General features: G+C 41.5%; 1 protein-coding gene across 7 annotated transcripts in view; it reads right to left on the bottom strand.

Moving 5' to 3' along the window:
• Positions 1 to 2280: 2280 nt before the first annotated feature.
• HSPA12A (heat shock protein family A (Hsp70) member 12A) overlaps positions 2281 to 12518 on the bottom strand; it is a 94877-nt gene continuing 84639 nt past the window's right edge. For all 7 annotated transcript variants that reach the window (XM_086900661.1, XM_086900660.1, XM_086900659.1 and 4 more), the window contains 5 exons: positions 11573 to 11659; positions 10925 to 11029; positions 10252 to 10510; positions 8636 to 8739; positions 2281 to 7400 (listed from right to left, as the gene is read on the bottom strand). In XM_086900661.1, coding sequence (XP_086756787.1) covers positions 6766 to 7400; positions 8636 to 8739; positions 10252 to 10510; positions 10925 to 11029; positions 11573 to 11659 — 1190 coding nt within the window. In that variant the 3' untranslated portion in view covers positions 2281 to 6765. The remainder of the gene's footprint in view (positions 7401 to 8635; positions 8740 to 10251; positions 10511 to 10924; positions 11030 to 11572; positions 11660 to 12518) is intronic.

Here is a 12518-nt window from a genome sequence, read left to right as displayed (position 1 = left end):
TGTGTGTGTTAGCCTGGGCAGGGATGGTGTGTGAGAAGCACCAGCACCGAGGCTGCTCTTTGGACTACAAAGGAAGAGGATGTGTTCAGCCTGGTGTCTGCTCTTATCAGCTGATGGCAGAAGGAAGTTCCCACTAGAGGTGCAGAGATTACTCCTCAAAGGGAAGGAAATAGTCCTTGTTGCCCTTAGGAAAGGGAGAGTCACCTTTCTAACTCCTTAGATTGCTGCAGTTTAACAAACCCTGGCAGTCACAGCTCCATCTCACCACTCTCTGCCTTGAAACCATCCCTGACCTTGGAACTGCTGGAGCACTCCAAAGCCTCTGTTCTAGCACATCCAGGTCCTGGTTACACATCTCTCCTTTGTTTCCTTACACTCTGTCTGGTACTGTCCTCCTCTGAAGCCTTGGCTCTGCTGCAGATTCCCAGATTTATTTGTCATTTCTCCATGCCTATGTCAGCTCACCCGTGGACGCTGACAGAAGGATCATAGTGGCTGCAATCTATCAAGTTCTTAATTGCCATTGCATGGTAATGAACACCATGGCCTCAGTCTGGGCACAAAGCCAGAGCTCCTGGGATATGGCATCTACTAAACTTTTCCCTACTATTACAATCCCTGAAAAATGAGAAAATAGGTACTACTTTAAAATCATAGCCAGTACCTAATCAATTGCACGTTAACTAAAGACAATACAGAATTTCTTGGTTTGCAGAAAAATGTTTGCAGTTAACTGACTGGCATATGGATAGCACAAGACAATTTTTGCTGTAAGAAATTGATATTTCCATCTGTGAAGTACACAAGCTGTGGTGGAAACTTCCTTATTTTTTTGAATATTCACGTTCAAATCTTTAACTTGAAGGAAAAAAGCACAATACCTTATTGTGATTCTGCACTGATTCTACCAAAAATATGTTTTTAATTGTTAGAACACAGCAAGGCATGAATGAGAACTAACAAAACAGAATTTACTCCCAATAAAAAGTAAGCACAAGACTGGCAAAAACCAGGCCTGAATTCCAGTCACACAAAGCATCTGAACTTCTCACTGATTTATCCAGGCTGCATCTCTTGAAAATCAAGCAGTTCTTGCACTGAGTAAAGGAGCTCTGAATCCATCATCCCTAAGACAGTGTTGGACACTGCTGTCAGGAAGGCCCTTTCACAAGTTGCTTTATTCCACAGCTATTTGCATGACTACAAAATCTGCAAATTTCAGTAAGGACTTACGTGATTTTGTAGAACCAACATCTTAAACAAGATGGGGCTGCAGCTTTAAATATAAACACACTCCTATGAGAAAGCCTGAAGATTTAGGTGAGTCCAGTGTAAGGACCAAATTCTGAATGCACACACATGGAACTCCACTGGAATCTTCAGCAGTGTGGTAGAACACCGAGAGCAAAATTTGGTTCTTAATGTGCCTCTGAAGACTGTAATTATATTTCCCATTGTACTAGTAACATTAATTGAATGTTTAGCTGAAATCAAGTTCATTACAAGTTAAATACAGTACCTAGCCTATTAGGATGGTGTTTATAATTATAGTCATAAAGCACTTGTAAAACACCTTCATTGCAGCAAATAGGTGGAAGTTGGGTGTAGTGGCTGCTAAAGCTTCTCAGTTCACTCTCTGCATCTCCTGCAGCATCGTGGACCAAGGTCACCTGTGCCACTGAATCACCTCCAGAGCTTGTGCCAACACTGCTCAATTTCAGAGGGACACAGCCTACAGCTGTCAGCAGAAAAATGCAACACTGCACAAACTGCTATGCAAGCGTTTTTGCAGTGCTGGACCTTACTGAACATGCCTAGATCTATAAAGAGGCACATTCTCATGCTAATATACCTGGTTATTGGCCAGCTCACTGGCCTGATGATGCATTTTTAACCATAAAACAGCTTTTAATAATACAAGACCTAAGAGATTAAAGTTCTCTTTGATAGATCAGATTTTGTATTTGATTTCCTGGCTCTCTGAGAGCATCATCACAGAAAATACCTGATCGGATTTTGGTATTGCCCAAAGTCTTTCTGGCTGAACTCCAACCTTGGAGATCTACACCAATTTTTCTGGAAGCTGAGTCATGAGCAGTGGAGTTCCACCTTGGGCACACAACTAAAGCCTTGCAGATGGTTGGTGTCACTTCTGCTCAGTTACACGCATGAAGGAGCACCCAATTCAAGCATGACCACTTGGCCTGTCTCACTTTCATAATAAATCAGGTTTCTTTTTATAGCTATTTTCATAAGAATAGTAGCAGCCATAAAGGGAAATTAGTTTTAAGGTATTTTATTTGACATGATTGAAGACACAAGAACACTCAAGATACAATCCAGACAAGTTGTGAACAGCTCCAAGTATCAGTGAAATCTGAATTTATCTTGCACAGAGGTGAACAAGACCACAATGGTTGGTTTTATAATATAGTTTAAGACTATTTCAAGCAGGTGAGTACTGTGACATTATGCCCAACAACTTTTATACTAATCATCCGCTTAAGCCACTTCATATCATAAATATGCAGCTTATCTTGGCAATTAAATCTCTGCAATATATAATTAGCCTTCTCATAATAATGCATTAAAACTCCTGTATATAGTTATTGGTATACTCATACCAATGCAAACTGTCCTAACCACCACTGCACATTTATCATATTCTACCACAATTTATCATTCCATCACAATTAGCTGCTAAACTTCAGCCTAAAGTTCGTAACTTGGACCCAAACTCGCTGCTTAGAGCAAAACTCCTGCCAAGACCTTCTGCTTTCCCTGTGGATAGCTGGCCTTGTTGTCTTTTCAACATAAAGTTGCACAATGTCATCTGAAACCCCTACCAAAAAAATGCTCTGCAGGGCAATGTCCTGCAAAAGTATCACAACTACAAGTCTAGAAATGCCTCATTTCCTAGTAAATTTCATATTAATTTTACAGGCTAACATCCTTTATCGAAATGGGCATCCATATGCCTCTTACAATGTAAAGTTGTTTAACTGGGTTATAGTCTACAGACCATAGCATAATATTCTACTTAACAATTCTAATTCCTTAGGAGACAAGCTAATTTTCCATTCTGAAAGAGGGCAACAAGGACAGCTGGGAATTTGTTCAGTAGTTCAGTGCTCTGCAAAGATAAGCTTGATAGTGTTCTCATCAGACTGAAGGAAGAAGTGCAAAAATATGTAAACCACATTTTACAGTTACAGGGATTTCAGCAACAAGCCCCTGCTTGGATCCAGACGGGATCTTACAAAAGGTGAATCAGAAAGGGCAGAGAATGGCTGCTGTGCAGGGAACTGTGCTTCAGGAAAGCTGCAGAAACCACCTGTAGCTTTCCCTGCAGACAGGCTGGAAACAGCACAAAAATCATGGGCCACCTGATCTTGCAGGTCACCTCCTCTTCACGGGGGAGACGGGGGGTACAGCCATTTATTAGACCAAATCCTGTGTTAAGGCCACTAAAAACAAATCTGTGCAGAACTGGACAGATTCAGCTTAACATAGCATGCAAAGACAGCAAAGCCTATTTGTCTTTAAGAGTTTTGTTTTTTGGCAGGTGGAAGTGGTAGACAGAGACTGTGTCTTACCTGCAGCTACAGTACAAGAGCGTTGCCTGGCTTTGGAAGGTAGTTTTTCATTTGTTGTTGTTGTTGTTTTTTAAACTAGAGAAGATCCTTATTAAAAACCCAAAACCTAGTGAAGAAGCTGTATACCCAGATTTTACAATCTGATTTTTGGCTTTACAGGAGGATTCATCCATTATTATGAAGAACTGCTGGAGATGGAATGGTCACCATCTGAAACAAAGAAACGAAAACCCCAGCAAGAGACAGTTGCATTTGTGTGATGTGCTTAGCTGGTATGACTTGCATTGCAGGAAGAATGTTGTATTCTCTGACACACCAACATTTCTTTCCTATTATTATAAGATCGGCCTTGTACATTTCATATCTTACCATCTTTAAAAGCCTATAATTACAGAAGCTGATTGAGAAACTGTGTTATTTAAAATTAACAGCTGAATGAAAACAGAGGCAAAGTGCATTTTTATACAAGAAAATAGCACTGTAGAAAGAAAGAGTCTGTACAATATTTAAATATTGTATATACATAAAATTATATTGTTCATAACTCATCTTAAAGTTTCTCTTGTTTGTAAACCACGGAAAGCAACACACACAAAAAAATTCCCAGTATTTAGCTTTTAAAGCATTTAGCAGGCAGCAGGAAATCGACTGCTAGCAAGCACACTTTGTAATTATAGAAAGTATCCAGCAGGATACTGTGACTAGCATTCTCCATAGTCCTTTATTTATTTATCTTAAAGCTGAATGCAGAACACATTTCCCATTCAACCAGGGAATTCTGCAGGAGACACAGAAAACTCAATGACAAAATGCAGTGGATCAGTTCTGCAGCTCTCTACTGTGGCAAAACTCCAGGACAAACACAGAAAGTTTAAGTGCAGGATTGGAATATAAATTAATGAAAAAACTGATAAAGCTTTAATCTCCCAAAAGTGTCAGTAATGGATTTAACTCATGCTCAACTTTTTAAAAAGGAAGGTTTAGATTAATAATTAACATTTCAAAGTTTTGAAAATGTAATGAATTCCAGCAGGTAAAGGCAGCTCTGTATAAATGCTCTGAAAAGTGTCAGCATTTTAGGGTGATTCTACAGGTTGGTACCACTGTGCTAATTCGGAGTGGAATTAGGATTTGAATCTGAAGTTATCACTTCATGGCAGATACAGAATGTAGGTTTCAGAAGTTTTCCTCCTGTAGCATTTTGCAAAATAAAAACTATTCTAGTTGCAAAAGGTATTTTCCAGGTGAGCATGCTTAAGGAAACATTTCTACAAAGTTGTTATTTGGGAAACAAGAGGCTACCATGGCCATCAGTGCATTTCTCCTGTGTCAAGAGCTCTGTGCTCACTGCCAGGTAAGGAATGCTTTATTTAATGTTATTTGTAATTTCATTCTATTGGTTTCTGCCTTCCACTTCATTGGCCATTCAACTCAGCCCAGCAATATATTTTATTGAATTAAAATGTTTGCTACAAAAAATATATTATGGTACTTAAGTGTTTTGTCTCTTCTGAATTGTTTAAATGTTTCTGGACAGCCATCATCTAGCTGTGCTTCCAAATCTTAACGCAGGAACGAACAAGAACAGAAATATAATCACCTGGGGAAGTGCTTGATAGAGCAGAAGGGGCAGAGGGATGATGACAGGCTGGAGAAATGTGCAGATAGGAACCTCAAAGTTCAGCAAAGGCACGTGCAAGTGCTGACCCTGGGCAGGAATAAGCCCAGGCACCAGGAGCCGTGGCCCAGCTGTCTGGGAAGGAGCTTGGCAGCACAAGAGCACCTTGGTGTGGTGGCAGCCACTGAGCAAGGTGAGCCAGCAGTGTCCCTTGCCACACAGAACACCAGCAGCCTCCAGGGCTGCCCTGGCAACAAGCACTAGGTGTAGGAAAGTGCCTGATCCCCTGACTCAGCTCTGCTGAGACCGTGTCTGAGTGCCAGGTCCAGCTCTGCGCTTCCCAGGACAAGAGAGACACGGACAAACAGCACTGAGACCAGTAAAGGGTCACGGAGGGATGAAGGGATGGGGGGATCTTCCATGTGAGGAGAAGCTGCTGGACTGAAGGAGGCCCAGGGGGTGCCAGGAACGTGTACAAACACCTGAGAGCAGACAGGAAAGAGGATGGAGCCAGACTTCTCAGAGGTATCCAGTGAAGGAGCAAGAAAGAGGCAACATGCACAAATTTAAACTCAATATATTCCTTTTAAGCATAAGAAAAAAACCCAACTTTTGCAGTGAGGGTTGTCAAATAAGTTGCCTGGAGTTTAGGGATCTTCACTTTGGAGATAATAAAAATTGTTCTGACTGATACTGCTTAGAACAGAGAGGTTTTGTCAGATAGTCAATGGATGTCCTCTTCAAGCTCAACTACTCTGCGACTCTGTGGTTTCAGATGAAGACTGGTAAAAGTAAGTTTAGAAGACTCAAAAGAGAAATAGGTTTGTTCTTAGGATTATTTTCTGAAGTATGATAAGGGTAATGCTAGCTAATTAATCTGACAGCTTGTTCTGAGAGCTCTTACAACAAAGGCCTTGTTCTCAAACTGGAGCAATCAATATTAGGCCCCCAAAACACATATGTATTTCCTAAATATAATTTTAAGGATTTCTGGGGATTTTCTTTACTCAGAATTTAAGTAATCTGGATCCTATTTCTTTGAGTCACTGATTTTCAGCACTTTAAATTCTGAAAGCACTGGGCAAAATCAAAATAATACAATAAAATTACTACTTTGTTCCCATTGCCAGAGGATGGTGCTGTTTAAACAGATATCCCACACAGATACACCCCCTACAACAGCCACGTGGGTTAGTGAGTTTTTCTCAGGAAAAGGAAGAAGAACAAGGCAAAGAGATTATAACTTGGTATTTTTTTAACTAACTTTCAGGACCCAACAATAATCAGTGTTTATAAAGGTAGATCTTTAAGCATGCTTGAATAACTTGGTAACTTTTACTACCTCTGGAACTTTTGCTCCCAAAACTTTTTAAGGGTCTTTCAGAATGCAGTCCTTGGTCACCAAAGGACACAAACACAACATACCCCACCTTACTAGCTGTTCTCATATAGCCTGCTGAAATTCAAAGTGATGACGTGACAGACAAAAGTCAGAAAACGGAACAGTGGAAGACCAGTCTCACAAACAGGCTGTGGTGGGGGAAAGGGCTGTTAGTAATTTAAGAAATCAATACCAACTTTGACACTTTTAGAGGTTGCAACATCAACAGCCATGGCTTTGATTTCAGTGTCCCCAAACTGCATCAGTGTTTTGATCTCGCGCCGGTTGGGCACGGAAGCGTCAGTTCCCGTCAGATCCAAGCGCAGGGTGCCGCACTTCTTCACGCCCGGCTCGGTGATGAAGCTGACGTTGTCTTGCTCCGAGCTGTAGATATTGATCACTATTACTAACTGAGAAGGCTTGGCAGGTGTGTAACTGCGTGTCACAGTCTCTCCCAGGGCTACAGACTGGTCGGCTGAGATAAATTTGTCGAAGACATCGGTGCACCAGCGCGTGCCGTCCTTGACCAGGAGCTTCTCCGGGGGATGCTTGCCCTCCACGAAGCGGTTGAGCACCCCGACGCCGTAGGTGAGAGGGGAGCGCCGCACCTTGATGACAGCAGGGTCGAGGCCGAAGAGAACAGCTCCTTTGAGGATGGTCAAACCCACATCCTGGGGAATGATGACCCGGCACCTCGAGCCAAAAGCGCTCTGGACGGCTTGTTGGAGCAAGGGGGATTCGGCAAAGCCACCCACCAGGAACAGAAACTTCACATTGGTCACCTCTGGCTTATCAAACACTTCACCTGAACAGAAACAGAGACTGTTCAATAAAATCCACTTTGACAAGGCAATGCAAGTGAAAATGCCAATGTCTGAATGCACTGAGTGCTCCATGCACATAATCTGAAACTGCCCCATCTGGGCACACTCAGCATGCACCAGTCCCACTTCTGTTATCTTTAGTGTATTTCACTATGAACTCACTCACCTCAAACCATACAACATTTTTGAGGTGGCTTTTAAAACCAACCCTTTATTGCATTCCAGATAAATTACTCCATTTCAAATTCACTTATTATTTCTGATCCCAACATCTTAACCACAATAAATACCATCTGCAAAATAATCCCTCTTTACATTTTTACATATTTTCCTTAGCTAAAGTCCACATCTCCTACTTTCAAGAAAACCACGCAGTTCAATTGTAGGCTCACTTTTAGTTCAAACAGGTGAGTTACCTGTCACAACTGTTGCAGTCCTACGTGTCTCCCTCCCTCTCACATATAAGCTCCTCTGTACTTGTTGTCTTATTAAGTTCTGAAATTTGGCTAATAATCCCTCACATATGATGAGCAAAGCTGGATATTTATTCCAAATAGTGCTTTGTAATGTGTAGAAAGCAACACTTTTCTCACCACAAGCATTATAGTCGATACAAATTTCATCTTCCGCTAGGAAGACCTTAAATAGTAATTCTCCCAATAAGCACATGTCACTTTCCCTTACTGGACAAATAAATTCATTTCTACTTAAGCCATGCCTGGAAGTACTTTCACCATGATGCATCATTTACAATTTGTGCTTTAGAGATGTCAGTGATTTGGATGGTCATTGGAACACATGTGACCTTCCACTAGGGATGAACAAATTGGAGGCCTTAATAGCTGGAACAGTCAGAAACGAGTCACAGCTATGGCATCATTTAGTTGTTGCCTGAACCAGGAAAAAGAAAGGCTCTGAGTTTCTCAGTGCATGTCAGCTCTCTCACTGCTTGCAGCCCTGGAAGCAGAGCGTGATTGAAGCTTAGGCAGTAACAGAACTGAGTAACTAGCACTAGAGCTAGGCAAGAGCATGTGCTCAGGACACATCCCTTACTTTTATTATTTTCCTAGCTGATTTGTAGAGAGCTGCAAGTTTCAGAACTGAATTCCTTGTCTACAACTGGTGCATACCAGGAGGGTTGTTACTGGGCAGAAATGGGTGAGCAAAGCTTCAGTTTCAGCTCAGCCAGGAAATGGAATCACACACGGATACGTACTCAGGTGCTGAACAATCTGGTCAATGGTAGGTTTGAAAAGAGCATTCATCGCATCTGGGCTCATCCTCAGCATGCCCTGGGAGGACCACTTCACAAAGTCCACACTGCAAAGGAACAGTGAGAAAGAACATTAAAGCATTGCAGCTGACCTGCAAAACAACCATCATAAAATAAATGAATTAATGAGTTCACAGAATCTGTGTGCGTTTTCCTTAGAACAAAGTGCCCCACCTCACCCTAGCCCCATACCAACCACAGTTACATAAAACTTGAAGGGGAGAATTATTATTTTGGCTTGTCTAATTGTTGTTTTCTTTGCCTGATTGCCTTCTGCAGCATTAGCAATGCTCAACTGCTCTCTGAAACAGCTGGCAGTCAATGCAGTGCTTGCTCATCTGAAACAGCACTGATTCATCCCCAGAAGGGCAACATTTAGTTATAGCAGGAGCAGGCCAAAGCCACTTCAAACACACAATGAAAAAAAGGAAGTTGGGAAGCCTCAGCAGGCAGAAGAGAGAACAGCATTTTTAATGAGGCATAACATTTATTACGTGAACACAGGCATTATGCTGTTCTATCACTGATACACATCTGTATAGCTCAGTAATCTCCCTTTCATTCATGCACATTATATGTCAACCTTTATACTCTTTCTATCCTGTTACCCAATTGATTTCATTGCATTTAGCATTTCCTCTAATATTCACCATTAAGGCTACTAATAAAAAGGAGATGCCTCATTATGGGGAGTATTTCCAGAAATTTTTAATGATTTCAGAACCTCAGTCTCATTTAGAAAGTGACTTCTAGCTGGATTCCAAGTCATTTAAGCTTACAGTACATTTAGCAATAACTTCTGAAAGAGATGCAGGAGTTCCAGCCTGCATACTACATTCAACACTGGCTAGTTTAAAAAATTAAGGTACAGGTACTAAATATCAAATCTTCCCTCCCCAAGCCTTCTGCTCCAGATTCACCAGGTTCTCTTGCTCATTCTCTTTTACACCATTAAACTCCAAGTTTTCTGTAATACGTAACTTCAAAAGATGCAAAATGCCCATTTCTACTTTCTGCTCACTTTCTTTTCTACAGCAGCCCATGATCATGTAATTTATGGTGACTTCTTGATACTGAAAATCATGAATTTAAATCTCTGGAGGGGATTATGTCTCTCTGCCTATCAAGCAAATTATCAAACTTGTAAAATACTATAAGAAGCAAAAGCCTGCCATCACTTCAAAAGCTGAATGCTTCTTCCTTGCAGAGCTTTATGCAGTAGTGTTATGTTTTCTCCAGTGATCTGATACTGTTAATAACTTCCCTCAAGCCATGAATATGTTTATACATTTCACAATCTTGGGATTTTTTCCAGGATCCAGGCTGCTAAAAATTAAGGTTCTGGGCAACAAATTCTGTGTTTGATCTGACAGTCCTAATTAACATGCAGGAGACTCACAATATACAGTCAAAGAAAGTGATGCCATGGTGGCCTAACAGAAGTCATAGAAAGCAATACCTGGAAAGTGCAAGTCTTGTACAGAAAAGCTTTTGCCAGAGATCGATCAGAACTTTTCATTCTGGAAACTGCACCAGAAGCAACCTCATTTTCTACTTACTTGCTTTTCCTCAAGGCATGTTCTACACTGTGACCTCGGAACTTCTTGTAGTAGTCAATGAAGGAGAAGGGCAGGGTGATGTTTAGGGGGTTGGTCCTGTCGGGAGCTGCCGCCCGCTTGCGGGACTCAAACGCGATCATCAGATCTACCCAGGCCGCCGGGCGCTTGATCTTAAACTGCTCAATGAAATCTTCCCCAAATATTTTACACAGCAGCTTTTCGAATTCATAGTCCACACCTAGAGAACCGTATGGCCCACCTGTAGCACAGGCAAAACACGGCTTTAATATTCTGGATATTCTTCAATATTCTTATGGCACTTTGAGTTGACTGCATACACAATCAGAATGACACTCCCAGGACTGTCACAGGAGGAGCTCCACAAAAAGAGGATCTTTCCTAAATCAGTAACAGCTGGTCTAATACACAACAACAATACCTTTGCCTCACTGTTACTCCTGTATCATCATAGCCACTGTACCACTACCACTATAAATGATTCAGCCAACCAGCAGCTGGGTTATACTAATTTTGAGTGCTGATCTCATTTCAGGAAGAATTGTCAGTAAAATGCAATAAAGGCATACATTTCCTTCACTGCCAAGCCAAAACATTACATGAATATATAATACACAATCTAATTACATAGAGCAAGCAGTGGAAGTGGCATTACCTGTTGCTTTGTAGAGCTCCTTCAGATGTCCTTCAGGCAGCCTGATCTGATGGACAGTCATGTCCACTGTGCCTCCTCCGCTGTCAACCACGATGTACCGATCACCTGGAAAGCCAAGGGGAGAGGCCAGGGGCATTTACACCACTGTGAGCACACCAGCTCACTGCAAGGAGAGCTCCTGAGGCCACCAGGGGAGGAAATGGCCCACAGACAGCCAGCAATGGCTGTGCTGAAGACTTGTCTTTGCCAGTAATTATAACACAATGATTGACAGCTAATATCAAAGTCAGATGTCAAAAGCTATCGATGTAGCACAGCTGAAAAGTGGGACTGCTCATGCTGCTGGTGTATATCCTCGTGGGCTACCAAATATTGTACCGTATTTACAAAGCCTGTTCTGAGGAAAATATTGTAGTTGCACGGCCTTCCACCATCTCTTTAATAAATCTTATTATGCTAGAGCATATAAAATTGCAATTCAGCACTTGTAACTAAGAGCAGCAGATGAACTTGTGCTTTATTTTTTTCCTTTTCCCCTTTATAACCACTGTGGGAACAATGCAGTGCACAGCACCTTTGTGGGAAACACAATATTTGCCTGCAATACAAAACCAGTGAGAGCAAAGCTCGTTCAAGAAAGGACAGTACCTTCCTCCAGCTCAGACCAGATCTCTCCTATGACATTTTCCACCATGAAGGTCCGACTCTGCCGGTTCCGGCGCACGTGTTCCTTCCCTAGTGATTGACAGAAAAAGAAGTTACTGAGTACTAAAAAACATGAAGAAATAAAATCAAAAACTGCAGGAAACAAGTGCAAGCAGGCTGACAGATCTGTATGCATCACTTCTATACAAAACAAATGTACAAAAATTATTGCATTTGGGCCATGAACATTAGAATGCCATTCCTGGAAAGCAGGAAAAATGGCTTATAGCCACTCTGATCTTCCTTGACATTGTTATATATACTTGTTTGTCTTTTAATCTATACTAATTACCCAATACAAAGTAATCATATATAGTAATAATCTAGTAAGAAAGCCATAAACAGGTGTGACTTGCAGGTTTGTAATACTTGCAGTGTGTGCTGGCAGCAGGGTGGGAGGCTGGCAGCCAGATGTGCTCACAGCAGCAGGTGACAGCCCCAGCCCACTCCCAGACAACCCCCACACCATCCAGGATGGGAGAACATTCCCACATTTCCAAAGCCTGCTCATTTTGAATGCTCAGGCAAACAGACCTCCCCAACCTCTCAGGATGTCAGTCTACCTCAAAACCAGCAGCCAGAAGCACTGCTGCTCAGATTAGTAACTTCTTAAGGACACACTGATCACCAGGGCTGACCCTCACAATATTTAAAATATACACCAATTAAAAACTAAGTGTAATCTTGCAAGACTATTATAATAATCCATTAATTTACAAGATTTAACTGCTACTTAGACATTTAAAAGATGCAGAACAGTCTGTCAAGAGAAAGCGGAGTAGTGAGAACCTCTGCTATTTATGCTTCTAAATAAACCTCTATAACTGAACAATCAAAAACAAAACCTACATTCTTTGTGTTATCATCACCTTCAAAGGCACTTCATAAA

Source organism: Cyanistes caeruleus, chromosome 8, assembly GCF_971803275.1.
Source record: "Cyanistes caeruleus chromosome 8, bCyaCae1.hap1.1, whole genome shotgun sequence".
In the NCBI taxonomy this organism is placed as follows: domain Eukaryota; kingdom Metazoa; phylum Chordata; class Aves; order Passeriformes; family Paridae; genus Cyanistes; species Cyanistes caeruleus.
This window is presented reverse-complemented; position numbering and strand designations above follow the sequence as displayed.